Raw genomic sequence first — 18,213 nt, forward strand, 5'->3', positions numbered from 1 at the left:
GTACAGTTAATAAAGTCTACTGGACTTAACAGGAATCATCAGGTGGTGAAGCAGTTAAAGCATCAGGCAGTCAGAAAGTGGCATACATTTATTTTATATTCTAAACCTGGCTCATTGTTGTGACTGCAATTAGAGAACAGAAATAATTGCTTTTGACACAAACTGTTTTGGAGCCAAACATAATGTTCACCACATGAGGTAAACTACAGAATATTTGTCTTGGGAGCCAAACTCAGCTCAGGTTTAAATTTTAAGGGAAACTTTGCTGTTTAAAGTGTGATGTGTTAATGTTTCCCGTGTTAAGTCTGCTTGCCAGTAACTCCTTATATTTTATATTCAAAAAGAAAAAAAAAGAGGAAAAAAAACCCAACAAAAATGAAACCAATCAACCAAACAAAAAAACCACAACAAAACAACGGAGAGAAATCCAGAACATTAAAATGTGAAGCTTTGAATGGAGCATGAAAACTACAAGTTTTTGGCAACTCCTGTGTACTGCCTGGTTTGTCATCATAACTCATCCTTTCTGGAGGTGGATGAAGTTCTTGCAATGCCTCTTCTAAGAAATTATGTTGAAATGAGGTATGATCACTCTACTACAGCACACTTGAAAGAGCTTCTTTTCCCATGGGCAATCCCTGACAAAGAATAACCATGTTTCAATAACTAGTTTGAAATAGAACAGAGATTTCAATTCAGGGTAAGTCAGACACAACTCTGCTCTCTTGTTGTTAAAGTGTGAGTTCATGCATCATGCATTCAAGGCTCCACTGAAGCAAAATATCCAGACTTTCATCCCTGATTGTCCGATTTTATATTTGCTTGGATATCTTCTTACATGAACAAAGTTGACATGATATTGTAATTAGTAATATTATTACTATATTTCAATTAATAATCTAGATATGGATCAGGCATAAATGTCTACACCCAGACATCCCAGCTGTCCCATCTTCACTGGTGATGGTGTTTATGCAGCAAGTAAAGGGAATGAACTGTGGGCCCCCTTGCTGAAAATGTACATCCAGCTACTCCACAGGCAAACCTAGAGTGAAGGGTACTTAGGAGATGCATCAGATCTAAATGTGAGAGCTACCCCATTGCAGCACCTTAGGAAAGGGTATGAGGAATTGTATCACTTCCACTCCAAAACCAGTATTTGGAAGATAGCACAATGCTGATGTTATCCCTAGAAATTACTCTTTCTTGTTTGTGCATAAGTACCAGGGGTTTGGAGGACCTTCTGTGCTTTGATGTTTCTTTCCATCTAAGTCTGCTGTTAACAAGTGGTTTGGAAGAGGGCATTTCCTCTCATGAAAGAGTGAAGATGCTAGAGCATACCCTGTTTATTGTCCATAGTAAATCAGGGATTCAAAAAGCCTTTTCAAAACTCCTCTCATTGTTCCACCTGAACTCAGACTACCATGCCCTGAGGAACACTGCCTTGTGCTTTCTCTGAGGTGTTTTGAAATTCTGTGCACTAAGCAGTGTGGCTTCAAAGGCTATGTGTTACAAAGGACAGATTAGCAACAGGCTAGTAATTGGCAGAGCTAATCATCTCCACATTCCTCTGCATATATGAGAAATAGTCTTTGTTGCTCAAATTAGACTTGAAAAACACAAAAGGAAGACTTAATGAGATTCTCCTGTCACTTGTCACAGAGTTTGTTACCTGCTCCTTAACTCTGACCAGGTCACCTGTAAGAGATGCAGAAAGGACCCTGAAATTCCCAGCAGATTTTTCAGGTGGAAGTCTGAGCAGTTATTCTGCAGAAGTTGTAGCGTAGGCTCAGGCTTGCTGTTTGTGATTCGGTCATCCCCACAGAAGTGTTTGTTATTTGTTTATGACACAGTTCATCATGTTGTAAGAACCACAGAATTTGTGAATGCTGCTTCATCTGGAAGTGATCAGAAGTGGAAATGGGAGCTGTTCGGTCTACTAGTCTTTTAAAATGTACCCCTGTGAACCAAAGACTTGAATTTAGGTCTTGCATATCTGTAAAGCAGTAGCTTGCATTTCCTGTAAGCTGGATACCTGACAGCTCCCTGTGGAACAGCAGTGTCATTATCACTTTTTGATTTATTTAAATGCTCACATAATGACTTCAAAACCTACTTCAGCCACAATTTTTTAAGTGGAAGATTAAGCATGAGTTTAACCTCCTGTGTACCTTCCGATGTTTTCTGTTCATACCAGGAATAGTAACTGTGTAACGCAGCCTGTGGGTGTGTGGCCAATCTTGTGGCAGTGTGTGAGACATGACCCTACCTGAGCTCACCTGTAGCATGAGATCATTGCTGCTGCTGGGATTGGTTTTGGCATGGGATTAGTGTGTGCCAGCTGGTGCTCAGGCACGCTCCAGTACAGCCCAGGTTCAGAATGGTCCAGCCTGTACATGGACTAATAGAATTGATCTCCCTACCGTTCTCTCTGCTATGCCATCCTTCTGGACCTTGCTGTTGATTAGTTTAGGTGTTCTCTGTCTGGCTCCCAGAGTGGTTTTCTCCAACCAGCTCCCTTTTTGTTTAAGAAGAAGGGAAATATCTTTTCAGACACCACATTACCTCTTTCCAGGTACTTCCTTCAGTGCCTGGAGTGTAGACACTGAACTGAAATCATACCACATCAAATCTGTGGCAGTCCCATTTGACTAGCCCGAGAAAAAGATCTAAAACTTTGGGATCCAGCTGGCCAGAAGGATTCGTTGTGCATAGCTTTTTTTTTTGTGTGTGCATTAGTATATTGCATCAGAATAAATAGTGCCCTATATAAAACTATCATGTGCTTTCATCAAATTAAACCAATCAAAACTTACAGAGTGGGGAGTTAAGATGGAAAAAAAAGCTTCATGTTATCTGCCTTTTCATTGACAGCCTGCCTGTTTCACTAGTGCAGACCTGTGTTTTGTAACTGAAGAAATCTCCTGAGTGTAGAGAGGGTTGAGCTGGAAGTTTATGCTGAGGTAAATAATTTAATATGTTCCCCCCCCCCCCCCCCCCAAATTTGTCTTGATTGTTATCTATTCATTGTAGTACTTGTTGGGTTTGGACAAAGGGACTACATGTCCAACAGGAGAATCTAGAAATGAGTCCTAGATATTATTCTATGTTTTAGCTACAAGTGTGGAAGTACAGATTAATTTTACCTTGTCTTTTAATTGTGTGAGGGAAATGACATTCATTCCCAATGAAAAGTCAGAGAGCAGTGAGAAAATAATGTGATGTGGATTTGTGGCCAACTGATCTGCACTGGAATAAATAGTTTTCTGTGGTTTTCTGGAAACCACATTAAACGATGTTAAACTGAAATAATATGTCCCTGTCAATCAGAAATCAGGGAAACCATGCAGTTACTGACTTTTAAGCAAATAATAGTTTTCAGCAATTATACAGCATGACAATCTAAGCCTTTTAAATTCATTGCTCTGTTTAGTCATCACCAGAGCAAACCTGACCTTTTCACCTTTGTCTCATTCCTCAAGCAGGAAGCGAAAATGTCAGATTTTCTTTTCCAGCAAACATAATCCTTAATTTGTAAGCAATTATTTTTATACAGTATTTAGTCATATTTTCTCACTAGACTTCTGAAGGAGAAATCCATATATCCCTTTCAGTAAAATAGTGTCTGCTTATTACTATAGCAATAGCCACATGCTAGATTAACAAAATCTATTGCCTTTGTCATTTGTTCATGCAGTGAGAAACAGTGGGAAGCATAGATTTAATGAAGGCAAAAAATACCTGACACCTGGTTGTCAGGAACCACAGAAAAACCCAAGATAGCACAGGGTCAAGAAGGGAAGGCAATTGCAAAACTTTAACTGGAGTGGGCCAGGGGCTGGGGAAGAAGCTGCAGTGCAGTTAAAAGAAATGTTCTTCTCTGGCTACGAATGGTACAAGGAGGCACACTACAATGCTGGTCTTTGTCACTGAACCTGCTTGCCCAAGTTCTCAGCTGAGCCCTATGCACCAAGTGTGTCCTGAGCATTGACACTGGCTCCCTCTCAGACAGCTCCTGTAAAGTAATACTGTCTGCATGAGTTTTTTTTTCACCTGGAATTAGAGCTTGAATAGCCAAGAGAAGGACAATAGGCATTTGTGAGATAGGATTGTGAGATACAACTGCAACTAGTGCCACATTATGCCCCAAAAGATCAACTGAGGAGTCCCATCCTCTGCAAGAGAAGCAGTAGTGTTGAGGTCGAAAACAAAATAAGGCAGTTCTGAGTTTTTCTCTAATTATTGTCACTTTGTACTAGAAAGACCCTCTCCACAAGTAGTTATTGCAATCCCTAGATGGAGGTTTAACTTGAGAGATAAATGCAGCATGATGATGTTCAAGCTTGTAATGAATCATCCATATTCATAAGGAATCTACTACAGTCATTAATGTACCCTTGCAGTTCTACAAAGCTGATCATCATGATATGTTAATTATTTATTACCAGTCTGGTATTTTTTAACGTGGTAGGAAAACTAATGTTGTAATTCTTTGTTTCACTAAAACTCCCTCCATTTTTACATCCTCTCACTGATGCTGATTGCAGATTGACAGAGAAATATTTTTTTAGAATATCAATGCAGCATTAATTTTGATTCTCTCACTTTTTTGATATGAAAGTTGACACCTACTTAAAAAAAACATGAGGAATGGAAATTATACTTAATCCACCTTCCATCTCCAACTGATTGCAAAAAAAATTAGCACTTGTTTTCTGAATTGTTAAGAAAATTAATAAATCTCTGAAAAGCATATTTTGTTTTATCTCTATAACACGAATTTTTTTTTTTTTACTGTTTCTTAGCACTGTATTAGATCCCTTTACAAGTTAAGAATTTATGCCTCAAGGAGAGTGGAAAGGATATCTACCTAGTGTCCTGCATTAAGTCTGTCAGGCTTCCAGAATTCACATGCTGGAAGGGCATGCTTTTGAAAGATTGTGCCTGTAATAGCAAAAGATCTGCTATTTTGGCCACGTAGTAAACTTCAGAAGATGTACATGAGTAGTGGATGAGCCTGGGAAAACAAGGCAGGTGGTCACTTCGATGGAGATAAGGAATCAAATTGGTTTTGCTGTTTCTTCATTACCTTTTAAAAATTACAAAGGCTGCCATACATAGTGTAAAAGTATTATTAACCTGTATTTTAGGGTTAGTGTAATAACTGGAAATGTCATTGTGGCAGTTCTAGGCTGATGCCTAGGAAATCTTCCACAGATCTTCAGTAGAAAGTGGTAGAATGTAAATAATTTACCACTGGATGTAAAGGGAAAATAATGATAAGGTCTAAGTATTCCCATTGGTCTGATAGTTTACATAAAGTTAGTTGTATAAACTATTCTCTTTCTCAGCTCTTTGCTCTAGCTGATACTAGCTGGTGGCTTTTACTTGGCTGTTGCTGACCTTGGCTGCATTCTTCTTGTGGCAAAGTAACTAAAGCTACTCTCTGCTTTTCTCTTCTTTCCCTTGTACAGAGGGGAAGGGGCTGGAGAGGGGGAAGCTATTGGTAACCGCCTGGGTTTGTCCAGGGGGGTCCTTGTGTTGTTTATAAATTGTAAATACATGTAAATATTGTATATTTTGTACATATCCCTTGCATTTCATATTTCTAGATTTTAGTTTGCTTGTAAATACAGTATCATTTGCTTCCATTCCAAACTGAACTGGTCTGGCAATTTTATTATGGAGGGTAGTTCTCCAAATTAATTGGGGGGCAGTTTTGAGGAGTGTCTTCAGGCTGTGTTGGCTTGCACTGTTTCTGGAAGTCTTTGATGGAAAGATGTTGGAAAGTTTTTGATGTGTATTTATACACTTATATGTGGATATTTAACACCAAATAATTATTAAGTGTTTGGATGTAGCTGTGTGTTAGTGTACAGCCATTTGTATGCATGTGTGTACTTCCCAGAAACCTGTCTTATCATCCAGAATCCTTCTCTCGACCTTCTTTGAGCTTCTGGCCAGCCTGATCTAGTGTGAGGTGTCCCTGCCCATGGCAGGAGGGTTGGAACGAGGTGATCCTTGTGGTCCCTTCCATCCCTGACTGATTCTATGATTCTATGATTCTTTCTTGCTGTCCACTATAGTATTTGAGGACTCTTAAAGGGTTCACATAATTTCTTTTAAACTGAATTATTTTTTGATTGTGTGGATGCAAGTAAACAAGAGAAATCCCTAGCCTAACAGTGGATGTGATATGTAAAATACAGTTTTCTTAAAAACAAAGAAACAAAAACAACCTAGAAAAAAAAAACCACTATAATGTTATTGATTCTTTTAAAGTTTGTTACAGATTTTATGTAGATTTTATTAGATTTATGACATGTGTATGTGCATCCACTCTAATTTTTTTTTTTGTTGGAGTGAAAGGTTTATATGAGCCAGTTCAGACCACATATAGAAGAGAGAGTCATCTTAAGAATGTGGCTGGAAGATCTGTGAGAAATGGAAACTTTATCAGAGAGCTGACCTGATGTCTGTAGAAGCAGATTTAGCTGAGTCTGAAGAGCTCTCTTACTCAGCTTTCACACTGCTATAGAAGTTAATTTTAAATTAAGAGAAATCCCTTCTTTTTTTAAATTTCAGAAGCTCCAAGGTATCTGACATCTTAATTTGACAAGGCTTCAGGTTTCTGTGAGAAAGTTTGGGACATGTAAGAACTGGGGTTACAACAGAAGGGATGTAAGAAAAGCAGGGGGGGAACCGACAAACAAACTCAACAAATAATGTGGGGTTTTTGCCACAGCAAATTTTAGTAAAGATTCTACTAAACAAAGTTATGTAGAGAATTACCTTACCATTTTAAAAAGAAAAAGCCTATAAAATAATGTTCTCATTTTTTATTCTGATTAATTTACAAACTAAATTAAAGTATTCCATTTTAAATAGCCTTTGTTAGTCTTTCTTTCATTTCTCTTTTATTTTGAGTTTGCTGAAAATTCTATACATTGAGCAATTAGTGTTTGTAAAATACTCTTATTTAGACCAGGATTTGAAGTACTTTACCTTACAATTTTAAAAAAGAAAAAGCCTTTTATATAATGTTCTCATTTTTTATTCTGATTTACTTATAAACTAAATTAAAGTAGTCCATTTTAAATAGCCTTTGTTAGTCTTTCTTTCATTTCTCTTTTATTTTGAATTTGCTGAAAATTCTATACATTGAGCAATTAGTGTTTGTAAAATACTCTTATTTAGACCAGGATTTGAAGTACTTTGTTTTCACATTGGCCTATTTGTTCTTTTATAAATCCTTGTAAATGATTTCATACTTTCAATACTGCTAGTAAAGAAGTATGAAATATAGTAAAAGTAGATTATGTAGCAAAGAGTTTACATTTCTAGATATGATCTCTTTAAAGAAGAAAATTAATTAGATATTATCTACTTGTAGAATTCATCAATGGAGTTTTGAGCTGTGGAATGACTCAGCTCTCATTCTATCTTTATAGGAGTTTAATTAGAAATGAAAATGGGTAACAGAGTTGTAACTATTTGAGTTTTCTGGAAATAGATTTTAATTCTGCCGAAAAAAAACAGTGTGCAAATGGATCTGTGATCGAAGTGAAAGGGAAAAAAAATAGGCAGATTTAAAAAACACAACCACAGAAGCAGGGCTCAAACTTTTTACATTTAAAATAATGCAAGCAAAAGCTATACAGACATACAGTGATGCAGTTGTCAGACTGAGCAATCATAAGTAGCCACATTTAAACTTTTCCTGTGCAAGGTTGGATGATGATGCTGGGCTGTGCCCTTCAGTGGGCTGGGGTGCACTGTAAGTTCTCTTTGTCCATAAAGGTGGGGGCCAGGGGGAATCTCTGTCTCTGGATGCTGTTCCTTAACCCACTTCTGAACATAAGTTAACCCTTGCAAAGATGTGGCTTCAAGCCAAGGAATGAAATGTGTTCTACTGTGGAAGGCCCAGGAGAGACACACAGCCATCTTTTTGATACAAACCTTTTTCAGTTTGGTAGAATTGTCCACATCCAGATTGGAGTTAAAGTCTTCAGAGTTCTGGTAGACTGTTCTATGAAATGAGATGGTTTAGAGACTTTTCCACTAAGCCTATAAAATAAGTCATTAAGCATGTGCAAATACCAGTTTTCAAAGGCTTAAAATATAGCCAAAACAGAAAGACAGACAATTCCATCTTGCCAGTTTTCAGGTTTTCGCTCAGAAGCCTGGAATCACGCTAACATTCTTCAAATAAACCATCCAGAGAAAAATATAACATCTTCTTACCAAGTAATCCATTTCCTCTCAAAATGTATCTTTTGATACAATTTAGTATTTCACTTCATTGCTCTAAAAAATAGCTTGAGACAATGCAAGAGGGGGAAAACGAAAGCTCAAAAAGTTCTATCCCTGGCAGAGAAACAAAAAACTACAAAATAAAGTCATAAAATGTAGTTTTTAAAGCAGCTGTAATGATAGACTTTCTTAGGTCTAAACTGAAACATAGTGAATTTACTAGAAAACTGTCTTTAATAAATAACTGCATAAAGGTAGAAGTATTAATTGGCCCTTTGGAGTTTACCCTTCACGTTCTTTTAGTGCAGGAAAACACATACTGAATCTGAACCTGCTTCTGATTAAGTCAGTGAAAGCAGGACTCTGATAAACATTTAGTTTGACAAAATGAATTCAAGATGTTGGAATTATTTCATCCATTTTATTAAGCATTTTGCCTGAATCCTTCTTTCACTGGAACTGTAAGATTTTAGTAGGTCTGTTGCATCTTCCCAGCAGTTTTTTTAGACTAAAAGTAAACTCAATGCATCCACAAAGGTGAACTGAATGACATCTGTTACACAGGGGGTCATGTGCACTTCAATAAATAAATCACACAGGGATATATTAAAATAATCTTCTTACTTGTTCACACAGAATAGAGCACCCAGGATAAGTGTAATGTATACACATGGTTGTGTGATTTTTTTTATTGGTTTGGATATCCTTTTTATCCTTAAGATAGTACCAGTAAGTGCAGGATGTCTTTTACTCAATGCAGAGAAAATGTCTATTTGTAAATGCACTACTTTTAAAATGGTAATAGTTAATTAACTTGCCTAGACTGTGAACTGGGATACCATTTACTATAGAAAACAATATGAGGCAAAAAGATTTCACATTGGTATGAAAAAAAAAAAAAGTGTTCCCTTTACAAAATTTGATTGTTTATTTTCTTTGCCAAATAAATGAAAATCAGTGGACTTATTTTTCTGATTAGGAAAATTTGATTCAATTAAGAAATCTGACTGATTTTAGTGTGAAAAGTGCTGAAGATAGAGACTTCTTGAATGCACTAGCTGTGTAAATTTAGTATTTTGCTTTTGAAATATTTGTATTGCATTTGTGACCATGATAGGTCTATTGAAAAACAAATTATTGTCGTTTCCATGCTAAATAAGGAAAAAAACACATGTGAACTTTCTAAACTAGAGCTGCCCATTAGGTATCTGTGAGCTGATCGTGCTTGAACAGGAAATCATGACACTTAAACTGCTAGGTAAACACGTGGGGAGTATTAAATTGTATGTAAAAGGAAACACACATTGTTTATTTTGTTTAGCATTCTCCTGCTCCCTTAAATACATACAAGATGGAAACTCACAGACTTTTTTCTTTAACCTTTGGCTGTTATTCTTGTACAGAAACTACCAAACAAAAACGGATGGACCAGTGAACTACTTGAGGTCATTTTATTTCACCTAACACTGATCACATTTCCAGTGGACAATAACTATAATGCACTGCCAACAGATGTGTAGAAATGTATATATAATTAGATGAAGAAACCCAGGTCAAGGCAGTTCAAATCTCAGTTTATGCCTCTGCATTTCCTTGAATATGGCTGTAAGAGTCTTACTGGCTGATGCATGGTCTCCTGCTATATGTTTTCCACTGCACATCTAGACTGCTGCTGGGGAGGCTACCCTAGCAGTGGAGTGTTGGTGCATCTCAGTGAGGTTTGATTTGATCATTTACAGGCATATATGAGATTCTTTGCGTCATTGGTCTTTGGTTAAGGCCTTGGTGAATTTTTCCAGTTGAAATGTAGTAATTCTTACTTTCTCTGCAACACATTAAAGATACAAAAGCTCTGAACCTGTGTCTTGGGTTAAATGAACACAAAGCATTAAGGAGATCAACAGAATTAGGAGCACAAAATGGAAGATGTTTTCATTCTGTGTTTCTTTTTCTTACCTTGCAGGAGAGAAATAGATTAATTCAGCAGACTCATATTTGATGGCGAGGTTGTTTTTAGCTTGTTTTTTTTATTCCTCCACGAGGGGGAGGATGTGTGAAGCATAGAAGAAAGGCAGTTTCAAATTAAAGCTTTCAATGAATACTTAACATGCTAGGTGTTGCCTTAATGATTTGCCACTGATCTTCCTGGATAGAAAATGAATATACAGAAGCAGTTCTTACTGAACTATCCAAACTGTTCATCAATTTCCATACCATTTCAGTCTCCTACAATGCAATTGGGCTTTTACAGCTCTGTAAGATAATCTTCCTGCTGGCTTCTGTAGTATTCATCTGGTAAATGGTTTTCCTGTTGCTGATGGACTGGCAACTTTGCTTATACATAGCAAAAATGTTTCTTTGGGGAAAAAATCTGTGTAATTAATTTATAAGTGAAACAAGGAATAGGTAAGCACACACTGCAAATTGGATTGCAATTACTGGTCTAACAAGAAATGCTCCTTGTCTGCTTTGTCTGAGAAAGGCAGATACATTGTTACTCAATGAAAGAGGGCCACAGTCCCTCAGTATAACGGTGATGCTGAAATCCGTTATGATTTACATCCACTTGAAATTTTGCAAGTTTCCCAGAAATTACTCAGAACACAAACACACAAACAAAAACCCCCAAACACCAAAAACTCAAGTGAGCTAGTAAGATTATATGTATTTGTAAGAATGAAGAATCTTCCAGCTGCACATGAAAGTTGTGTTCAATTACCTGTGTGGTCTGTTCCTAGGATTTAGTGTGGATTCAGTGAAAGCCAGTGTTTGGAATAGAGATAATGGAAGGCAGAAGTTCCTGTATTGATTGTTTTTATAATGACTGACTTTTCACTTAATTTCTCTGTTTTATTCTCTGAAATACCTATAAACATGCATTTATTCATTTGTCCCTCTCTCATGTACATCTTTCACAAGCTCTTCGAGTAGCTTAATAACCCCATCTCATTTACTTTATAACCTACAGGGAATGTTGTTGGTTTGTTTTTTTTTTAAACATAATTTATGCTATTCACATCAGTTTATTAGGTACTTTTCTAGGTTTGGTAAAAAGCAAAGACCTTAAGGGAACCCATATTGATTTGTTAATCTGACTGCACCACAAAAAACCCGAAACAAAACGAAACAAATCAAACCAAAACATATCAAACCAAAGCCACAAGGATGATAAGGGGACTTGAGCATCTCCCCTACGAAGAGAGACTGAGATCCCTGGGGCTATTTAGTCTAGAGAAGAGAAGACTGGGAGGGGATCTGATCAATGTCTATAAATATCTGAGGGGTGGGTGTCAAGTGGAGGGGGCCAGGCTCTTTTCGGTGGTTCACAGTGATAAGACAAGGAACAATGGGTTCAAACTAGAACATAGAAGATTTCACCTCAACAGGAGGAGAAACTTCTTTCCAGTGAGGGTGACAGAGCACTGGAACAGGCTGCCCAGGGGGGTTGTGGAGTCTCCTTCTCCGGAGACTTTCAAAACCCAGACGGATGCATTCCTATGCAGACTACCCTAAGTGATTCTGCTCTGGCAGGGGGGTTGATCTCTTGAGGTCCCTTCCAACCTCTGATATACTGGGATACTGTGAACAAACCAAACAAATCAAACCAAAACAAATCAAAACAAACAAACAAAACCCAAAACCAAAGCCAAAACAAAGCCAGATGATTACAGATAGTATCATAATGCATTTGAACACTGTTACTTTCTTCTTTACCAGATCTATGGAAATGCAAGATCTAGCCAGTCCTCATAATCTTGTTGGAAGTAGTGATACACCTGGTAGTTCCAAACTGGAGAAACCTAATCTCAGTAGCACATCAGTTACAACGAATGGAACAGGAGGTAAGTATAAGACACTGCTGACACATAGAAAGCTTTGACTGGTTTTCAGTCATTCATATGTGTTTTTAAACATAACTTCAAGATGAGCATAAACCTGTTTGTATACCAAGCAGAAATTACGACAAATGGCAGTTTTACCAGTATAAATCTACTAACTTCAACAGCACTTCTCTAATTTGCATCAGTTGAAGTAAGAGGCAGAACTATGCGTAGGTGGAACAAAGAAAATTATGGGATGGTTGATTTGAACAAAGTGCTAAAGGTTTATACAGGCTATAACTGTTGGTAACTTCAAATACATTGTATTTTCTGCACCATAACTCATTGCTGGGTAATAGTTTACTCTTATAATCTGAGCTGCACACATTCAGGTTAATATAAAATCTATTAATTAAAATTAATTTAAAACAGAAATGCATCAAAATTTGCCTTAGGTATATTTTAAACATGATGAAGATACCAGTTCCATTTCTTGGGAGGTAGTGGATGTTTGTTGTAAGGAGGTTTATTTGCCTCAAAAGTAACTGGTTATTACTGCTGTACCTATTACTGTAATGGTAGAACTACCATGCAGCTATAATACAGATGCCTAGCACTTTCATACAATAGGTACTGGCATAGCTGAGTTGGGAGCAGTGGAACACAGGGTACCACATTCTGAGCTGGAATCTTGTTCCCATTAGTGTCCATGAGAGTGACACCATAGATACAAGTCAAACTAGAGTTTCAGCCCTCTTTTTTTATAGAGTTTATATGTTGCTCTCTAATTTAACAGTAGACATTAAAAAAAAAAATCTTTCTTGCCACAATGTAAAGCATTTTATTCACTTACCCCTATTTTAAAAATAAAAAGAAAAATCTATCAGTGTCAATAAAAAGTATATCTGTCAGTGAGGGTAACATAAGTCTGCAGAGAAGGGCTGAACTGTTAAGGTTCAACTGGTTTATATTTTTTAATAGAATCCTTACTCTGGCATAAAGAGAATGGAAAAAAATCAAGCAAACCATTAAAGAACAATATTAACTAGATACCTCTATATTATACTTGCATAAATAAACCAGTTACAATAATACTCATTAAAAAAAAATACAATGCAGTTAAACAACTTGGCTCAGAGTGCAAAAACATTTACGTGCCTTAAAGACTCTTCAGCGTGCACTGAGCAGACATTAGGAGAATGAACCATTATACCATTGCTGTTCTCAGGAGACAACATGACTGTGTTAAATACTGCAGACTGGTTGCTGAGTTGCAGTACTCCCTCTTCTGCAACAAGTATGAGAGATCCTGGTACAGTGCATGTGTGTGGTGGTGTGTCTATGTGAGTGCTGTGTAACGTCTCTCTTGGTTTGCTCTGTTCTTTTGTTTTGAACGTTTTCATGGGTTTTTTTTCTCACCCCTTTTTTCCACCCCTTCTCAGATGCCTTTCCCATAGACAGAAAACTGGTAACAAGTTGTAGTAGTTATTTTACCCTACTTTGAAAGTCATTTGTTGAGCAGAGAGAATTTAACCTAATTAAAATTGGATTTGCTGTCTACATGCTCTGAGAGACTGGGAGAGCCCTGTGGTGATCAGCGTTGCTGAGAACTGTCAGTAGTCAGCACTGCTGGAAGTCAGACCAATGGATTTTCCACAGAATACCCAGTTATAGTTATTTTTCTTTCATTTTTAGGTGCAACATTGCATGATTACCTGAGCACAAATCAAGGTTGACATTATTGTTACTACTTCTACTACTACTTTTATTATTAATGAAAGCTTATGTTTAGCATGTTACATGCCACTTTATAAACATTTGGCCAAATTTTTCAAGCTGTTGTTTTCATTTATGAATTTCCTCTCCTGTGTTATTAATTTTTATGAGTTATAATGATTAATAATAATTATATGTGTGACACTATTCAGTACATATGGGATTAATTATAGGTGTAAACATGGATCACTGTGACTCTCTACAAGGCATTATGTAGGTGATTAAGCTGTGCAGGTTTGCACTGATTTTAGGAAGATATCAAAACTCCTTTTAAAAAAAGCCTTCATGGGTAGATTGCCATTTGTAAGCCACATAGTCAGAGAGAATTTTCCCCCGCAAAAAAATGCAGACTTGAGCACAGAAGGTCATTTGTACTAGAATAAATGATTCAATGTGAATCTTCTGTCTCAGTTACAAGAATTTAAATTTAAGGAAGATCTGAGCTAACTTTGTCACTTCAGTTAACTGTAAAGCATGTTCAGAAAACATGGAAGGTAATAATTTAGGTAATAATTATTAGTAGTGAGGAAATATAATGTGAAAGTCCTTGCATTTAATCTGATTTACCATAGGCAATAGAAAGTTTTTTTTCTTCTAATTAAGTATATTCCTAGGAAAACCCTTAAGCCTTGCTATAAAGAAAGGGGAAAATTGATTTTATAACAAGCTGTGTGGTTTGTTGTTTTATATGAGCTTTTAGTGAGACATGTTTGCTCTAATAGTTACTGCACTTGCTTGGTCTGCTTCATGCATAGTAGTAGCATCTCTTGCTCCTAAAAACTCTGTGTTCATTTTCAGTCCTTTACAAAGAAATGTTCTGTAGGAGAAAAAAGATGTTGGCACAATAGCAGTCATGTTGATCTGCTGAGCTCTTTCATCAAGTAAAGAATTCATTCTGTAGAAGTTGTTTCCTGTTGGGAGCTGTATTCTGAGTTTGTCTTAGAGTAATTCAGTTTGGACAGAATCCCTGGAGGTTAAGGGGGCCAACCTCTGCTCAGACCAGGGCCAACTTTGCTGTTAGATCATGTTGCACAAGGCAGTATTGAATATCTCCAAAGTGGAGATGCCACAGCCTGTCCCAGAGCCTGACTACTCTCGCAGCCAAGAATTTTCCTCTTACATATAATTGAATCTTTCCCTTGCTGCAGCTTGTGTCTGTTGCCTTGTGTAGTTCCATGAGGCACGTTTTGAGAGGAGTGTGCCTTTGTTCTTTGTCATGTTTGCATCTTCAAGTTAGATAGCTTCAGGCAGCAATTAGCTCTCACCTCAGCCTTCTCTTCCTAGGACAGAAGCAGCCTAGCTTCTTCTATCCATCCTTGTATATTGTATGCCCCAACTGCTAATGATCATAGTAACTACTCTTTTAGTAATCCTCATTGTTATCAATTCCCAAATGTTACTTCCAGCTTGAGATTGCTTTTCATTTTATCTTTTTCTCTATCAGTGTGTTAAAAAATGTAAAACAAATCCACGTTAAAAATATATTATTAAATATATATAGCCTCTCTAAAGTATTTATCCAAAATGCCAGTTCAAAGTCTTAGTCTTTGCATTATGTCTAGAGCAGTTGCCATAGCACTATCAGAACCTTGTTTTATCTTGCATGTGGGAAACATAGGGGGATGATTTTGTGGTTTTAATTGGTGTCAGCTTTTAGTCTGATTTCAGCTTTAAATGCTCCTGTGGTTTTGATCTGCTGTTAGAATACTCGTTTTGTTTTGTTTGTTACTTAGCTTAGTGCTTTTTTTTTTTCCTTTCTAGGTTTAATGACATGCAGGATTAAAAAAAAAAAAACCCAAAAAAAACCAAAAAAACCCCAACACTTTAAAAAAGCCTCTCTCTAGCCACACTGAGGAACAACCTTGATGAATTCCTTACTGTGGTAAATTCTGAATGTAGCCAAGTCAAACTGTTTAAAATCAAGCACATATAAAAATACTTTCTACATGTATTTTTCAACAAAGCACAGTGCCAATATGATGTTTTTCCTCAAGATAATTACATAGGAAAGTTTCTTTTGTTTTAGATCCTGTCCTGCTGACAATGAGAGAAAAAGATGGTGACTCTCAGTGCTGGTGGACATGCACTGTAGCTGGCATTAACCAGAACTAGACACAACTCTAAAGTAAACATTTCAATTCATTACTGCACTTTTTGTGGAATAAAACAGTTAGGCACATACTGGAATGTCTTTCTGGATGCAATATTGAAAATAGGTTTGTAGCTAGGTATGGACAATACTGGAATACTTTTTTGACTACAAAGAGACAAAAGTACTAAAAAGTAGATTTTTTTTTTCATGTAGGTAAATGTCCACACTCTGCAGAGAAAAGAGACATGCTTCTTGTAAAGTAAAACATGACCAGAGATCTTCAGAGGGGACAATACAGATCTTTCCAACATAGTATGATTTTTCATTCTCCTACTGCAGTACCTGCAGACATCTGTATATCATAATCAGAAGACAAATGAATTTAGTTACTTTGCATGCCTCAGGCAACAATACATGTTCTAAATGACTGAGAGGCCTGAAGTTTAGTGGAGGCAATTATTTTGTGACAAATGGCCCCTGAGCTTTTTCTTGATGTATATTTTATTGATCTGATTAAAATAAAATCACGTCTTTCTCATCTAAATAGAGAAATGTCTTATGAATGACTTTCTTCATTTTCTGTAATTTGTTTCCACAGATTTTTTTTTTCCAAATGTGAAGATAATAACCAGAAAAACAGCAGAGAGTGAACAACAGCTTGAAAAAAATGTGGCTATAATTCTTCCCTGATGATTTCAGATTGAGTTAGTATCTTGCTACATCCAGGTTGTGCAGTTTTATTAAAGAGAAATTATAATGAATAGAATTTTACATTTAAAAGGCACACATTCAAATATTGTTTTAATCTTGCACAGTAAACAGAAAGATACAAATGTGTAACTTGTGTAAGAAGGTGCTACTTGGTTTGATTAGCACTGAGGTAACCACAACATTGCAAGGTGCTCTCCTGTCATAGAGACAAATACATTCTGATTTCTCAGATGTTCCCCACTGGATTGAAAGAGGCTTGCTTTGAATTTAGTGTAGGTCACTTGTGCAAGTGTAGACATTTGCAGCATCTCGTGAGACTTACTGAAGTAATATCCCTTAAGCAGTCTGACTGGAACTCTGGTATGATATTATAGGAGTGTAACTCATGCAAGGTCTGTCACAGGTGGCTGTATTTCCCAGTGAGCCCCTCCCAGACACAGGGAGGAATTGCAGAAAGATTCTGTAGGTGTTGTTATGGACATTTTTCCCATGAGAATGCCAAATATTTATTTAGCTCATCTGCCACCTTTACCTCTACACACTGTAAGATGGATGGTGAACTTCAGGGCATCTCAAACTGCATTTGGACTGAATTGCCCTCTGGAAGTACATGTCTTTCTTAACTGAACATAAAGGGATATTAGGTGGCTTAAATCTGAGCCATAGTTTGTAAATATGCTGCCAGCTCAGAATATGAAATTCCTCCTCTTCCCTTACTATTGCCAGTGAACTCAATTGTGGATGCAATGCTGTTGACAGACAAGAGCTTTGGTCAGCTTAGCTGATGTCTCTCAGAGGCTCAGGTAACTAGCTGGCAGAAAATGCCTGTGCCTGACATACATTAGACTTACTGGCAGGGCTCTGCTAGCTTGGGTGTAATAGAAAAGGCTTCTCCAAAATCCCAGGCTGTTTCCTGGGAAATTCAATAACAAGCATACGACTGTAGTAGTTGCCTGTGCAGGTTCTCATTACCACTTTGCTCTGTGCCTCCAGGCAGTGAACTGTCCTGTGGTATGTGTAAGCAAGTTGCTGATACCTATGTGATAAGGGCTCACACACATACCTAACTGACCTTCACAAAGCTGTTGTGTAATGTGGTGGGGCTTTCCATATCTGCTAGTCAAACATCTAATAAAAGCTGACATGTAGTCTGTACTGCTCTTTCTTACCACATCACTTAAAATGGTGGTTTCCAAACTCCATCACAAAAATCCATGCCAGGTAACATATTAAGCTATAAAATCAAGATTGCCTCTGTGGTGCTTTCAGTTGTAGCTTGGATGGTAACAGTGTACGTTGGTCTGTAACGAAGAATTTGAGTTCAAAGTGGACCCAAAAGTTTGGTAACCTCTGAGTTAGAAGCTGACTTGTGATGGCTGTCATTTTTATCCTACTTCAGTTCTTTTGCTTTTTCTTCTTTTAAACTTCTTTCTTCATTTATGGGAAATTGCTTGCTGGTGACCTAGCTTAAAAAGCCCCTCACAGACTCTGTAAAAGGGGAAAGGCTGAATGCGGGCACTGTGAAAGTAATTTGCTTCTCTATGAGCATGAAACCATATT

The 18,213-nt window shown here is 37.1% G+C and overlaps 1 protein-coding gene across 2 annotated transcripts in view; it reads left to right on the forward strand.

Annotated features, from left to right (window-relative positions):
- The first annotated feature begins 11,974 nt into the window (after positions 1-11,974).
- EYA4 (EYA transcriptional coactivator and phosphatase 4) overlaps positions 11,975-18,213 on the forward strand; it is a 49,280-nt gene continuing 43,041 nt past the window's right edge. For both annotated transcript variants that reach the window (XM_054399227.1, XM_054399228.1), the window contains exon 1: positions 11,975-12,095. In XM_054399227.1, the coding sequence (XP_054255202.1) occupies positions 11,975-12,095 (121 nt within the window). The remainder of the gene's footprint in view (positions 12,096-18,213) is intronic.

Source organism: Indicator indicator, chromosome 2, assembly GCF_027791375.1.
Source record: "Indicator indicator isolate 239-I01 chromosome 2, UM_Iind_1.1, whole genome shotgun sequence".
Taxonomy (NCBI): domain Eukaryota; kingdom Metazoa; phylum Chordata; class Aves; order Piciformes; family Indicatoridae; genus Indicator; species Indicator indicator.